Source organism: Leptidea sinapis, chromosome 44 (assembly GCF_905404315.1).
Source record: "Leptidea sinapis chromosome 44, ilLepSina1.1, whole genome shotgun sequence".
In the NCBI taxonomy this organism is placed as follows: domain Eukaryota; kingdom Metazoa; phylum Arthropoda; class Insecta; order Lepidoptera; family Pieridae; genus Leptidea; species Leptidea sinapis.
The window spans coordinates 6,096,706-6,112,470 of record NC_066308.1 but is presented as its reverse complement, the minus strand read 5'-3'; the positions used below and the strand labels follow the sequence as shown (position 1 = coordinate 6,112,470).

Here is a 15,765-nt window from a genome sequence, read left to right as displayed (position 1 = left end):
GCGTAAAAGCGTAACAAAATTACATTCACATATTCAGATTAACAGCTTTATTTTAATACGATCAGAAGTGAACATTCAACAACACCATAAATGTAATATGACAAGTTGTAATAAATATTACTTACTTAGAACACCATTGAGTACATACAAGGGCTACAGACTGCGCCGTGTAGTCGCACGGCATTTTTTATATAAGGGGTAAAGAGTGGTGAGCCAACCGTCCACGGACATAAGCAACACCAGAGGTCAAGATATGCGTTGCCCGTCTTTAAGGTAGGGAGTATGTTTTAAGCATAAGGTCCCTAAGTCGTATCGGTTCGTCAAAACTGCAGCCGGTAATTTAAAGTTTCTTACAGAACATTCTGTTGTGGAATTTACATAAAAAGTTACATAATATAATATAGTTGTAAAATGTACTATGGACATACCATTTGTGAGGCGAGTCAGAATTACTCGACCTAACTCTTTGTTAGGAGTTCGCTTGAATCGACCCCACTTATAAGTACACGGTACCAATTATTGTAGGGATGAGGGAATTAGATTTGTAGTGAAGAACGGGCAGCCGGGCGATCGAGTAGCGGCCACTCGACCTCGACGAAGGCCGCGGCCGCTGCTGGCTATTGATTATTGTGCGACCTCCCCGCCCGCGGCCCCCGCAACCCCGCGCCCACCCCGATACCACAGAAAAAAGCGGCCAAGTGCGTGTCGGACTCGCCCATGACGTGTTCCGTAGCAGCAACTAACAAGAATATAAAAGTTGTTGTAGTTTATTGTGACTTTGACCGACGTTTTAATAATAGTGTATTATTTTTCAATTACGTTATACCTATTTATGACGTTTAAAAAAAACTACTTACTTGATCTCGTTCAAATCAATTTTCAGTGGAAGTTTGCATGGTTAATGTGCATCATATATTTTTTTTTTGTTTTATCATTCTCTTATTTTAGAAGATATAGGGGGGGGGACACTTTTTACCACAGTGGATGTCTCTCGCGTAAACTATTCAGTTTAGAAAAAAAATGATATTAGTAACCTCAATATAATTTTTGAAAACCTATCCACGGACACCAAAAGTATGGGTTATGAAAAAAAAAATTGAGTTTCAGTTCTAAGTATTGTGAACCCCCAATTTTTTTTATTCTATTTTTGTGTGAAAATGTTAATTCGGTTCACAGAATACATCTACTAACCAAGTTTCAACAGTATGGTTCTTTTAGTTTCGGAAAAAAGTGGCTGTGACATACGGACAGACATGACGAATCTATTAGGGTTCCGTTTTTAGCCATTTGGCTACGGAACCCTAAAAAGAGCAGTAGTACAGAAGTTTCACTTGTTTACACTATTCAAAGAAATAGCGTTTTTCATTCGTCGGGTTTATTGTAGACCTACTCAGGGCTTTTAGTTATTAGATCGGTATCCAGCTACGTAATTGCTAGACGCTAGTTGGCCAAAGTGAAGCCAAGGTTGATAAACATATATATATTATATAGTTTCTTACTTTCTGTCCGATGTGTGTATACCATTTCTCTCCTCCGCGGAGCGTTATATTTTTATTAATTATTTTGATAATTACTGCGTGATAGAGAAATTAAGCGTACTACATTATATTGTGTTCTTATATCGTTGAAATCATACATTTATAAATTAAATACATAGTCTAATTTTAATTTCGGTATTTAAAGTAATCACTTAATTTGGTTTGGCAGAAAGACTTTAATGCAAATTACAAGTTTTTCAACATAATTTAACTTTTGCAGTGCGTCTTGGCTTTGATTTAAAGAAGCTGCAAGGCGTCTTAAATCATTAACAGCTGATAATGCCTAGGCGATTGACAACATCGGAGTTGACTCACTTAGGGCTCCTCTTTGTGTGCTATTACATTCTCAATAAGATCTTCAATTTATTGAATTTCGTAGGGTGTCACATTGTGTCATCAATGGAAGAATATCCAGGAAACCTTGCAGTATCAGGGTTTCTTGTTCTTCTGTTGTTGGCGTATTAAACGGGATGACGAATCGTATTAAGCGTCAAGGAATGTATGAAAACATGTCTTAAGTTGCAGGAACTGGCGTAAAATGGCTTATCTTGCGAGAAATCGTATTGAGCGTCTATCATATTGAGCGGGTTTTTGAAAATGTATTGTATACACTAATAATAATTCATTTGTTTATTTTTTTATGTAAATAATTCACAAAACATCGAACTAAGTAAAATAACTTATCGATATTAGATGTCAAACTTTAAAGGGGAATCAACAAGTTGTTGCTAGGTTGCCGCATTGTGTGAAGAGGGTTGTTTTTTTTTGCGCATGCGTCAACAAATTTAGAGGGCGGCAAAGTCTTACTTTGCTCCCAGCCTAGGGAGACTCTGTAAGAAAAAAGCGATTCAATCGATTTATTATTAATAGAGTATAAATTGTCTCTCTATGTTGGCATTTGTATTGGGAGTATAATAAATACTCAATATTAATTAATGAATGTGTATGTCCCCAGTCTAGCGAAACTCTTTAAGAAAAAAGCGATTCACTCTATTGTATGACTATAATCTTGTAAAAAAAAACGGAAATAGCCGAAATCCACCATGTTCTAAGCAACTGTTCTCTTTCAAACTTAGCCGGATTATACTTCGTCGCCAATCGCCATACTTTAATTATTACTGTTTCAAACTTATGTCAAATCACTGCACGTTTAGTGCTAAACTAAATTTAAGTATGTACTTAGGCAGTTCAGCCACTTATAACGTAGTATTTACATCATCTTTGTTGCTCCCGGAAACAGGGCGGAGAGCCAACTTTCCGCGGAGGTGTGATCAAAATGACAATAATATAAATTAAAACTATCCTAGAAATGAATGAGTGATGTGAGTACCATTAACAGATGTACAAAACCTTAGATTATTTATTCGTTGAGATCGAATATGACGGCTGTGAATACGTCGAAACAATACACTTTGGAACTAACCTCTATTTAGAGCAATTCACGCACACTCATAATAATCGCGAGTGTAGGTCGTAGCTTGCAAACTAAACTAATATTCCTAGCCTGTTTTCATCGGTTGTCTAACAGCAAGAAACTGTTATCTAGACGTAGGCATAAATTATTTCAGTACACTACATTCATTGCAACTTGCAAGCTCACCGAAATAGGTTATGGTAATAGTCGAATTCCACATGAAGTCCACCAGTGGGAGGCTTCTTTGCATAGGATCCCACTAGATTATGGGTACCACAACGGCGCCTATTTTTGCCGTGAAGCGGTAATGTGTAAAAATTATTGTGTCTCGGCCTGAAGGGCGCCGTAAATAGTGAAATTACTGGGCAAATAAGACTTAACATCTTATGTCTCAAGGTGACGAGCGCAGTTGCAGTGCCGCTGAGAATTTTTGGAGTTTTCCAAGAATCATGAGCGGCACTGGCTTGTAAGGGGCAGGGCGGATGGTAAAGTTGTTAAAATCAAAACACATTTTCCCCCTATTTTTATAAGGAAAACTGAAGAGCTAAACGAAGCCCATATAAAAGCTTGCTTCAAGCGTGATTGTACACAATAGAAGCAACGCATAATTGTGTACGTCACGCATAAAGAGCCTCATCTCTGGCCTGTTGATTTTATTGCGATTGCAGCGCATCGCTCTATCTTGACAAGTTAAAAATAAAATATTATAAAAAAATGTTTAGACTATAAACTTAGTGTACTACTTACTGTAACAATAGACGAACCCTGCGTGAAAGTGAGATAACACCGCTCTTCGACAACACTTCCCTCAAAGCCTCGCCTAGTATCGGAATACTGGGTCTCGAAATCTCGAGCGATTGCCAATTTCGTGGTCATCTGGAAGGCAAAGCCAAATTGGCTTCAAAGAAACTGGGCGTCATTAATAGAGCACGGCAATACTTCAAGCCGGCCCACATACTAGCGCTCTACAAAGCGCAGGTCCGGCCACACATGGAGTATTGCTGTCATCTCTGGTCTGGCGCACCCCAGTATCAGCTCGATCCATTTGACCGCGTGCAACGCAGAGCAGCTCGAATTGTCGGGGACCCAGTGCTCTGTGAACGGCTGGATCACTTGGCGTTGCGTAGAGACGTCGCTTCATTGTGTGTCTTCTACCGCATTTATCACGGGGAATGTTCCGAAGAGCTGTTTAACCTGATTCCTGCCGCCGAATTCCACCTTCGCACGACACGCCACGAGTTAGGATATCATCCTCACCATCTGGATGTGTGGCGGTCCTCCACAGTGCGGTTTTCAAGGAGCTTTCTTCCACGTACTGCAAAGCTGTGGAATGAGCTTCCTTGTGCGGTGTTTCAGGGACGATACGACATGGGTACCTTCAAAAAAAGCGCTTACACCTTCCTTAAAGGCCGCTCCTGTGATTCCTCTGGTGTTGCAAGAGATTGTGGGCGGCGGTGATCACTTAACAACAGGTGACCCGTACGCTCGTTTGTCCTCCTATTCCATAAAAAAAAAACTATCCTCACATAAAAACCTAAGTGTGAGAAAGAGACGGAATAATTGAAGACCATGAAACCGTTTTGAAACAATTTAGTGTCCATTAGTCTCCTGTCAAATTGGACCGCGTTTGAATTTTAGTGTTTTTCGATCATTACTGTTCTGTGTTTTAACGGATATTAATTAAAAAATATAATGGTGTCGTGTTCTGTAGTATTAGATTGTGTTGTTATATACAGCAACAATCCAAATAGAGAAACATTTCACAGGTAAATACTGATTCTTCAATAGTACTTTCGTGATGTTTATATTTAGGTATATATTTCGTAGAATATATTTATTTAAATCCTAAATATTTTAATATACGAGGTAAATAATCTTTTATTTTTTAAAGATTATAATCATTTAAGAAAATATGTGCTAGATAATAAAATATTGTATACGTGAATATGACACCGTTTATACAATATATTTGTCATAGGGATCGACCAAAAGCAAAGTACTACACACCTCACTTACTAACACGTCTGTAAAACTAGCACACATGGTCATTTTAAATTTAGTCTCGCCGTAATGAGGAGAGTGTTTGTCTAAGTTTATGGTTTTGACACACAATAAGCCATTTCGTGTGCCATAATTATACGACCCACTGAATTTAGGCACTCAATTAAATTGGTCCTCTTCTCGTTCACTTTTCGATGTTCGTTTCTATAGCCATAGTATATCGGTGGGGTGCAGCTAGGCAGCTCGAATGACGGAGTGTGTATTATTATTAAGTGTTTAATATCAACAAATGATAAAAGCCAAAATAATGTTTTACCAATTAATTTTAAATATATCCTACGAATTTGTTATGCTTTTAAAGTGATAACCCTCACTTCTAGGATTAATACACAAACAAAATTTAAAAACAAAATTTTATGAACGATACAGTACCTACTCGAACCCACGTCCTCTCATCTACAGGATTTACTTTACATTTGATAACCTGCTCAACCCCAATATTTGCATATTAGGAAATTGACTTGAGATGTCGCTCTTGTAAATATAAACAATTTGTTATGTTTTTAAAGTGATAACCCTCACTTCTAGGATTAATACAATGAGAGTTCGAGTCCTGCATTGTTCATAAAATTTTGTTTTCAATTTTTATTTGTATATAGTACGAACTTGACTCGACTCGCGCTTGACCGCTCTTTATTTTTTAGAGAGTTTCGCTAGGCTGGTTACAATTTAAGAGCGTGTCCACACGGCGCGTTGCGTTGCGTTGCGTCGTCGCAACGCAAATATTTTGACGCATAGCCGGCCACACGGGCGCTGCAGCGTTACTATGACGCAGTCAACGTTCCGTCGGCGCAGCGGCGACGCACAGTTACGGCAAGTATTTTGAAAAAAATTCGCAGTCAGTCTATAGCAAATCATGGATCGGAAAAGACGTCTAGCATTGCTCCTATTACTACGTCACCGCCGAAATCGACGCAAGATCACAAGACGGTACTGGATCAGTCCTTTCATTTCATTAAGAAATCGTGATGGACAGTTTTTTTTTTAGAATATCGGGAGTTGCTATTAGACGAAAAGAAGTTTTATAATTTTTTTAGAATGAGTGTATCCAGCTTCGAATGTTTATTGAAGTCCTTAGAACCACACATACGAAAAAACTATACTAATATGAGGAATCCAGTGGAACCAGTAGAAATGCTGGGAATCACTTTAAGGTAACTATATAAATATATTTAAGTAATAAAAATATAACAGTTTTTTTGGTTTGTTTAATTAGTAATCAACTCACAAATAATCAGCAATTGTCATAATTTTAAATTTAGACATTATTTAAGAGAGTAATCAACTCACAAATAATCAGCAATTGTCATAATTTTAAATTTAGACATTATTTAAGAGAGATATCATCCAGTAATTACAAATTAGAAAAATCGTATTCAGTTTCTTCACTTGCTTGAGATGTTTCTGGAGATGTAATTGAATTATTAAAATCAGAAATGTATGTACTTTGAAAATTTGCTGTTTGATACCCATATGGTGGTTGGTGAGACGTTGATGGGCCACTCACATATGATGATGTTTGTCCATACCGCATTTCATCTATAATTTGTATAACTTTACTTTGGAAACGGAGAGTTTCTCGGTCGGAAAATTCTTGAATAGATGGCAATATAGCTCTGAAAAAGGACATATGGCGATTTTCCGGCTCCTTGAGAAGTTTTAGTCCTTCTCTTTCAAACTCATCCATTTGCATTGCCCTTTTGCGCGCGACTGGAACATAGCGCGGAGTGTTGTCTGTGGTAATGTCATCATTTGTAGACGTAGATTCATTGTTGATTTCTCTAGGCGAGTCTAAGCTAGATTCGGTGGCATTTTGTTCCACTTTTCTCAAAAAAAGGAGTTGATTGTATAAATGATACTTCTTCAGTTTCGTAGCGCCCGAGCCCGATTTTGATGCTTCTTTTAATTTTTTTGAATATCTGAAGTAATTATCTTTTACACTTCTCCATTTTTTTATTAAATCATTACCTGCAAAACCAATAGTAAACATGATTTAATAATTTATACATAGTGAATTTCTCGATAAAATTTAATGACATATTCAGATATCGTTAACAAACACTATGTGACCGACTCTGGAATCGTGAAAATATAACAGCTGTTACATACAAAAAGCAATACCTACTGAATCAAAATGTATGCAACAGCTGCTATTTTTTTCGCGATTCTAGAATTAATTGGTTACATAGAGAAAGTTATTTGCTATCGATGTCTGAATATGTCAGTATTTTTTTTTCGGGTATCTATCTATCTCATAAATGCATCTTATAATAATTATTTTCTTTTCAGATACCTAGGAAGTGGAAATTCAATAACTGATTTACATTTCAAATTCAAACGGGGAAAATCTACTATTGCATATATAATACAAAGAGTTTGTCGTGCTATATGGACCAATCTTCTTCGAGACAACATCCCTGAACTGACAACTGAAAGTTTCCAAACAATAGCGAGGGGTTTTGATGTAAAGGCAAATTTTCCTCAATGTGTTGGTGCCATCGACGGCAAACATATCCGCGTGTGTAATCCTGCAAATAGTGGCTCACTTTTTTTTAATTATAAAGCCTTTTTTTCGATTGTGTTGCTAGCTATTGTGGATTCAAATTACAAATTCGTATTTGTCGACATCGGTGCATACGGAAAAGAATGCGATTCAACCATATTACAAAATTCTAAACTGTACGAGCTAATGATTAACAACAACTTACCACTACCTCAACCCCAGCCACTCTCTGGTAGCAATATACCAACCCCGTATGTATTTGTGGGTGACGAAGCTTTTGGACTGAGCAAACATATTATGCGTCCATATGGCGGTCAAAATCTCGACTTACAACAAAAGGTTTTCAATTACCGTCTAAGCAGAGCCAGAAGATATGTCGAATGCGCTTTTGGGATTATGGCTAACAAATGGCGCATTTTTCACAGACCGATAGACGTGTCCTATGACTTCGCTACTGACATTATAAAAGCATGTTGTGTATTACACAATTTTGTCGCTGATCGAGATGGTTTTAGACAAAGAGATAAATTTGCTATAAGTGTTGATGAATTTCTCCCAATACAACCCGTACATGAAGAACAGACAGCACCGAATGTCATAAGACAGCAATATGCGACCTATTTTATGACTAGAGGAACTCTGCCTTGGCAGCTAAATAAGGTATAATTGTATTATGAGGGTTTTCAAGATTTTCTTGCACCGCCAATTCCGCGATCAGTAAAAAAATAATATTTTATACCTACTCAGCGTAGTCTAGGTTAGTTTTGAGCTAAGTAATAAAATAGTACTCACGCTAATCTAAATTCCCTAAGTTTTAAAATTTTAGAGTGTCGAGATATTAATTTTGTACTGATCGCGGAATTGGCGGTGCAAGAAAATCTTGAAAGCCCTCTTAAATAAAAAAAAAAATAAATATCTGTACTGTGAACTCACCAACTTTATTTTTTCGTTCAGCTGTGAAATTCTCGTAATCAGGAAATAAAACTTTTGATATGTCTTCCCAGGCTTTTGTTTTTAAATTTTTATTTTTAAAATCTACGTTTGACTTGTCCCATATAATTTCCCTTTCCTGTATCAATGTAATCAAGTAATCTATGTCAATTTCTTCAATGGTATTCATTTTACCCTGCAAATAAAACTAATTACCCTGCAAATAAAACTAAATACAAAAACGTAAACGTAAAACGAAATGAGCTTCCGTGTATCCTCTCTGTCAACGCACAAGCAACTGAGCGCTGACGCTCCGACGTCGCACGAGTACACCCCCTCCCGCTTCGTCTCGGGGGCTGCTGTCCGTCATGTGTGCGTTGCGACGACGCAGCGCGCCGTGTGAACACCTTGGTTATTTGTATGTAAAACAACGCAGTGGTAGCGCTGCGTCGACGCAACGCTGACGCAACGCGCCGTGTGGACTGGCTCTAATTGAGTGATTAATTTAGTTACGTCAAAATAAGTGAACGACAACCGAGCGAGTTGGCCGGTTGAAGCGGCCAACATGCTCTAAATAATAATAGAGGGACAATTAATTCCATCATAAGTTACTAACTGCTTTTAATTGATATAAAAATGATTTTGCTATTTTATTATGATAGCAATGATCAATCATTAAATCAAAGAATAATTATATTTTTACAAACATGATTGCTATCAATCATTTGATTAGATAGAATCCATTAAAATTGTATAATATGTCGTATCCATTATTGTTTTTAATAAGCGCAATTAAACGCATTTAATGAATTTTAACCAAGTTTCGTTCTAAAGTGATTTTTGTAAATCATAATATCACGTAGAGTTTTCTAAAAAGTAAATGTGCATTATTTCACTACATTATTTTTTTTTAGGTTCCAATGTAATTTAATGATTTTAATAGAACCAATGGTCCCAAAATTGTAATTAGGTATGCATACGTAATAACTTTCAAATCAGAAGAGCTAGAAATAACTGAGTTTTTGCATTTTATAGAGATGGTCAAGACGATTTTCCAAGACTTATAAACTGTACTAAATGATTTTTGACGAAATTTAAAAATGTACAATTTCATTGGCAATCTTTCTTCTAACTGTATTATCTTGTAACTAATTCTAGTGGGCTTCATAAGATACATAATTGCTTTAAGGGTAAATGTATACACTTTAATAATAAAGTCCCAGCCACTGTTCAGGCATTATCTATAAATAAATTTAAATGTTTTATTAAAAAAATGGCTCTGTCCTAAATCCTTCTACTCCACAGCTGAATATCTAAGTGATCGGACAGCCTGGGACTAGATTATGATTATTTTATAGCAATAGCAATGACAGTACAATGTTGTATATTTTTATTTAAAAAAAAGTGCGGTGAGTTTCTCAGAACGCCATTTGTTTGCGAAGCGGTAGTAGTATCTATATTAGAAATGACATCAAAAAGAATTCTAAAGGAATCAATTTTGAGAAAATAAATGCTAAGCTTTCCTTGTTGCTAGTCAGGTCAATTATTGTAACAACTTAATTTCAGCAATAATAGGAACTAGAAAGTGATCAAGCGGGTACGTAACTTGTGTAAGTCGGGTGACGGGCGCGGAGGGAGGGCTCGACTCAATAACTCGTTAGGTCAACGCACTATCGATTGCGCGCACTTGGTAGTTCGCACTGCTCGGCCGCGTCTCCTCCGCGCGAACGCGAGGAGACAAACTAAACTTGCTTACATATTTTTTATTGTCACACGACTGCTACTTGCGAGCACCACACCTCACTTACTCCTGCAACACCAGCTGCTGACATGAAGTTGGTAGTCGCCCGGTTCTCTAGTCTTGTTGAAGAGGGAAATCTTGGCGTCTAATTAAAAAGTAGACTGTAATCTATATATATATAAAAATGAATTGCTGTTCGTTTGTCTCGCTAAAACTCGAGAACGGCTGGACCGATTTGGCTAATTTAGGTCTTGAATTATTCGTGGAAGTCCAGAGAAGGTTTAAAAGGTGAATAAAAATGAAAATGCTCGGAATTAAATAGAAACAACAATTTTGTTTTTTCCTTTGATGTGTCGCGGTCGTTCAGAAATCAAATTGAAAGAATAGCTTAAAATTAATAACTTACTGGGATTTATATCTTTCTAACTTTGTCAGGAGGTAAAAAATACAGAACAACGTCTGTCGGGTCAGCTAGTTAATTAATATAGTTGGTGAAGTACAAATACAAAGTTATTACTACGCTACGTTAACACGACATCAGTCCGTTCGTATCTAAGTGACGATCGCGCGGCTCTCTGCAACGCGACCGTAGTCGCGAAGTCGGTCTGTCCTCGCGACCGTCTTAATTCAACCGCTTAACACAGCGACTATGTCTAACACAACTTAAATGGCCTTTATCCTACAACAATATGTGGCTACGATTGGCGAATATTCCACTGTTTTCATATTTCAAAATAGCATCAATCCGCAATGCCGTATATAGCGCCGTTTAAAATCACTATGAGAATGTTTCTTCTTTAGGAACCTATCTACTCGTTTTGGCAAATCATTGTTAAAGTAAAAAATAATATTTTTTAGTAACTTTTTGTTTTTGAATGTATTTAGAACTAGCAGGTTAACCATTTTCTTAGTCACACTATATCTTATCGAACGCTAATTATCGGGCAGGCTGTCGCTTCACGCATATCGCGATAAATGCCCACCAACATACCTGAGGTTTTGAAGATGTCTCTGTGTTTCACTTCTCTCATCAAGAGAGCCATTTGCTATAAATAAGTTTTAATTTTTTGTAAATTAATGTCACAAAGGTAGAACAGCAGATTACCGCGACTCGCAAGTAAGCCACATACGAATCGCTCACTGTTGTTTTGTCGTTTCAGGTGCCGAGGGTGTGCGGTGCGGTGCGGTACGGTACGGCACGGTACGTCACAGTACGCTACGGTACAAGTACGGTGCTGTGCGTGTCAGGGTGTGCCGGCCTTGCGGCGATGGAGCGGTGATCTCGGTTACCTGTCGTCACCCACATGTTGGTAAGTTAAAACAAAAAAAAAAATGGCGCCAAAATTTGTGGGGGCGGCCAGTTTTGGGGCGTCCTCCAATTTGCTAAATGATTTCATGAGAACGATGACCTTGAAGACGGTGGACAGTAGTTCCATAGTCTAATCACCAGGAGTGACAATAAAAACATAACAAAATCACTTATGTACAAATACTTGTTTTAACTTTAAATCATCAAACAGTAATTTTATTAAAAGAAAATGTTTATAATGGAGAGGATGTCAATTACCTTACAGCTATAATAAGTAATGTTTTGTTATCAAATATTTAAAAAACATATTATTGTCTAAGTTTCCTTATCCTCCCTGTCCTAATATTTTATAGCATGAAACGACCATCTTCTCTGTTCGCTCACAAATTACCTCGTAGGGAGAATCTTTTATTGAAATCATGGTAACCTCTGCTAGCGCCCTTTTTTAACTGGCAATTATCGACTATCGTAAACAGTAAATATAAAACTTCAATGTTGTTTTAAAAGCAATATGGTGACTGTAAATAATCAACAATAATATACTTGTTTACACCTGGCAACCCTAATGTTGTGGGTGACTGAGATCTGGCAACCATATTTTTTTTTTTCAATTATTTTTCAGTAGCAATTTATATCAGAAAATTAATTATACAAAGGGGCTGTTCCACATAGTCTAAGTAAAGTAGCAGATTGTCTAACCGCCAGTTGTAGAAAGCATATCTAAAGGTTATGTTTCGTTATATCACATGCTATCTTTGAATGTCAAAATGAAAAAGAAAGTGACCGTATTATATTTTGTGAAACATTAACTTTAAGCATGCTTTGTGCAACTGGCGGATAGGCAGATAAAATAATGCCTACATAAAAGTTCTAGATAAAAAAAATATTGTGTTTCACAATCACTTCGCAGCTGTATTTGCTAGATTACCTGGCAGATCGGTCTTGCAACCTCGCATCATCAATTGTCATGAGCCTTTCGTAATTGTCCGTAAGACATAACATAAACAAACTATGTACCACACATTATAGTAGAGGAACCAAAGCGGGGATTTTGGGTTTTTTTCGAGTACGTCAGTGATATAAAAACGTAGTCAATAGATTTAAAATCGTAAAAACCTACGACTGAACGGATCTTGATCAGAAAATAGGGGCAGACTGACAAACGTAAAACCGTATATATCAACCCGCTTTTCGTCAGGGTTTAAAAAAATTAACTGCTCTCCACTGACATGTGACTGTCTAAATCAGAACAATATGTTATGAATAAAATTTGAAAAACAAAATTTTATGAACGATGCGAGATTTGAACCCACGTCCTCCGGCATTCCGTGCCGGTGCTCTAACCAACTGGGCTAACCGTTCGAGTACCGCCTCGTTATGAAGCCACAACCTGAGAGTTGAACAAAGCAAACAGAATTTTATAACGAGGCGGTACTCGAACGGTTAGCTCAGTTGGTTAGAGCACCGGCACGGAACGCCGGAGGTCATCGTTCATAACATTTTGTTTTTCAAATTTTATTTGTGTGTCTAACTAAATCAGGTTTTAAAGTCAACATACGCAAGCGTAAACTGAAGAAATGTAATATTTTAAACAACTGGAGTAAACGCAAAAATGTACAGATATGACGGTAGAAGCTTATTATGGTGTAATTTGTGGCATGTGCCTAGTTAGGTTTTGTTTTTGTATGTATAGAACGCCATTTTATCGGTTATGCACGATATTTATCGATATCTAACCGGTAACAACACTGTCGCTCGTACTGACAGGTACAGGTCGAATCGTGGATCTGTATATTGTATGAGGGCGAGCGTCGAGTGTTTGTAAATAAATCCCAAACAACACGTACGTTATTATTGTTAATTTTAATCCTGGAGTACTAATGTAAATTTTTTATTGCTTAAAAGGCATTTATTTTCTCAAAATTGAATACTTTAGAATTCTTTTAGATGTCATTTCTAATATACTACATACTAATACCGCTTCGGAAACAAATGGCGCTCTGAGAGAGAAGAAGAGGCGCAAGAAACTCACACTACAATATTGTACTGTAATTGCTATTATTGCTGTAAAATAATCATAATAATCATAACCGTCGTCGGATCACTTAGATATTCAGCTGTGGAGTAGTAGGACTTAATACAACTTATCGCCTGGGAGGCTACTTTTTGAAAAACAAGTAGTTTTATGTGTCTATAAAAAAATTAATAGGTTTTTAACTACTTTAGTTTTAAGTAGTTTAGTAATTTTACGTAATAATAATAATAATAAATCATTTATTTTCAGGCATTACCCATAGATATACAAACAATCTTAATTTAAATTAAATTACATAATACTTTTGAGTTTAATTTGATATGAATTAAATTACAGATAAAATTACAGTTTAAAATTTAAGATATGTCATAATCACAATTAATAAGAAAATACTTAATAACCTCTAACTTTTTTAAATGAATTAACACAAAATATATTTTCTTCAATACAGTCTTGCAATGATTCTATAAACTAGAGTTATCTTAAGGAGTTTATTTTTTTTTTTGGGAAAAGTATAGACATCCGGGGGTAGGAGGTGGAGTGGGTAAGCTAGGGTAAGCCCCCCACCTTTCTCTCCTTTGTCGGAAAAGTATATTAATGAGTAATGATTTTTTTTAATAAATCATAGCCTCACTTCTTTTATACAGGAGTATTGACCTGTATATTGATTATCCTGCGTCAAATAAACCTTTTTCGTGATAGATTACAGTCGTGATATCTTAGTGATTAAACCGTTGATGTGGCCACCGCACGTAATACGCTTTCAATACCTACACCGGGAGTGAGACAGGCCTGGACAACTCATCTCTACTATCGCTACTGCCTTCGCAAGACGACCGTTACGATCAAGCGAGGTGTCATGTTAATTCGCTCGGCTTTTACAGTCGTTGTCACTCCCTATAGTAAATAAATATATTTCTTTTATAGTCTAGCGTTGGCCTGGTCTGCCCGTCACCCGTGTTGCTGTCACTGATAGATATTAAATAGTGATGCGATCGAATTGATCACCTGTTGCAGGTGAACATGCGTGCGAGCAGTTTGTCGAGTGAGCGAGCGACCGCGACCCATCGACCCTGATGACATTGACATTGTGAGTACCGACCGCCTCATATATGTGCTCAATGAAAAATAATTGTTGCTACTTATAATGTGCACATTGCGGAATTAACTCACCTCTGTTGAAAGCTTATATGTTTTTATGTCTCTAAAAGGCGGGAGTTCTTCTAAACCCGATATTTTAAGGGAAATCGAGAAGTTCTATAGGTACGCGAGCGCATGGGCATTGTGAACAACAAGGCTAGAGACCCAAGAGCCAAATAAACCAAACACTACCGAAATATCCCAGTCGTCAGCCTGTACGAGATTAGTATGGCCCTAAAACAGTTTAGAAACAACGAGGCGCCGACTGATTATGGAATTACAGCCGATATTCTGAGAGCTGGTGGTAGTTCCGTCCTTAAGATCCTCCAGAAGCTATCCCCTCCGCTGAAATCGTTGTCATGGCTGATTTTAACGGGCACAGTGTCAAATAGATTATGCCACGTACAATGCGTAGTCTACGCATGGCGAGATGTGCATAATTTTGCATTGGCGTATGGTCTATCCCAATTGGTTGAGTCGCCAACGCGTCTCCCAGATATGAATAGCTACATTCTGTCCTTATTAGATCCCGATAGTAATCAGGTCTCTGTCGATGCCCCTCTCGGAACCATTGCCTGGTCAGGAGTGCAGTGCGCCTAACCGGCGGCCACATCGCAAACCACCAGTAACCCGCCGCGTTTGACACTACAGATCAGCAGATTGGGATTGGATACGTTCCTTATTTGCATCATACCCTTGGGACAAGGTTCTATCCCTTCGAATGATCCCAGTGCCGTTGCAGTAGCTGATTTGAGATACTACAGGGTATGGATATTTTTATACAAAACTCTGTAGTACCGATCGGTGGCAGATCACAGCCCTGATTGATGCGTCAGTTAAAGCAGCATCTGACTTTAAAAACAGACATATCGAACCTGAGTTGAGTATAAATAAATAATATATATAACGCTGGGTATAAAGAACCCGAACTGCATAGTTCTAAAGAGGAAATATAACCGTCCCTCCAGATTTCTTTAAGCGGTAAGTCGTCCGTGCGAAATCGAAGCACGTTGTCAAAATCGGCGAGCAGATTTCTAGTTACCCGACTGGAAGACTCAAGTTCGGGCGTTGTGGGAAGCTGTTCTTGGTAATTT

The 15,765-nt window shown here is 37.5% G+C and overlaps 3 protein-coding genes across 4 annotated transcripts in view; 2 read left to right on the top strand and 1 right to left on the bottom strand.

Annotated features, from left to right (window-relative positions):
* LOC126977264 (C-terminal-binding protein) overlaps positions 1-15,765 on the top strand; it is a 55,806-nt gene that overhangs the window by 15,797 nt on the left and 24,244 nt on the right. The window contains exons 2-3 of one of the 2 annotated variants that reach the window (XM_050826010.1): positions 11,348-11,497; positions 14,549-14,621. The gene's annotated coding sequence lies outside the window, so the exon portion shown is untranslated. The remainder of the gene's footprint in view (positions 1-11,347; positions 11,498-14,548; positions 14,622-15,765) is intronic. The other variant, XM_050826012.1, reaches the window with a different exon arrangement.
* On the top strand, positions 5,825-8,513 carry LOC126977292 (uncharacterized). The gene is made up of 2 exons (XM_050826063.1): positions 5,825-6,167; positions 7,303-8,513. Exons 1-2 carry the CDS (start codon positions 6,052-6,054, stop codon positions 8,180-8,182), a joined length of 996 nt encoding a protein of 331 aa, XP_050682020.1. The 5' UTR covers positions 5,825-6,051; the 3' UTR covers positions 8,183-8,513.
* LOC126977304 (uncharacterized) lies at positions 6,204-8,932 on the bottom strand. Its single transcript, XM_050826077.1, has 2 exons — positions 8,450-8,932; positions 6,204-6,981 (listed from the first exon to the last, which is right to left on the bottom strand). Exons 1-2 carry the CDS (start codon positions 8,634-8,636, stop codon positions 6,368-6,370), a joined length of 801 nt encoding a protein of 266 aa, XP_050682034.1. The 5' UTR covers positions 8,637-8,932; the 3' UTR covers positions 6,204-6,367.

Excerpts from the sequence above, each read along its gene's own strand:
- LOC126977292 (XM_050826063.1), top strand. The coding sequence starts at position 6,052 with ATGAGTGTATCCAGCTTCGAATGTTTATTGAAGTCCTTAGAACCACAC. Across the intron at positions 6,168-7,302 it reads ATGCTGGGAATCACTTTAAG|ATACCTAGGAAGTGGAAATT; the intron begins GTAACTATATAA and ends TTTTCTTTTCAG.
- LOC126977304 (XM_050826077.1), bottom strand. The coding sequence starts at position 8,636 with ATGAATACCATTGAAGAAATTGACATAGATTACTTGATTACATTGATA. Across the intron at positions 6,982-8,449 it reads TGAACGAAAAAATAAAGTTG|GTAATGATTTAATAAAAAAA; the intron begins GTGAGTTCACAG and ends TTGGTTTTGCAG.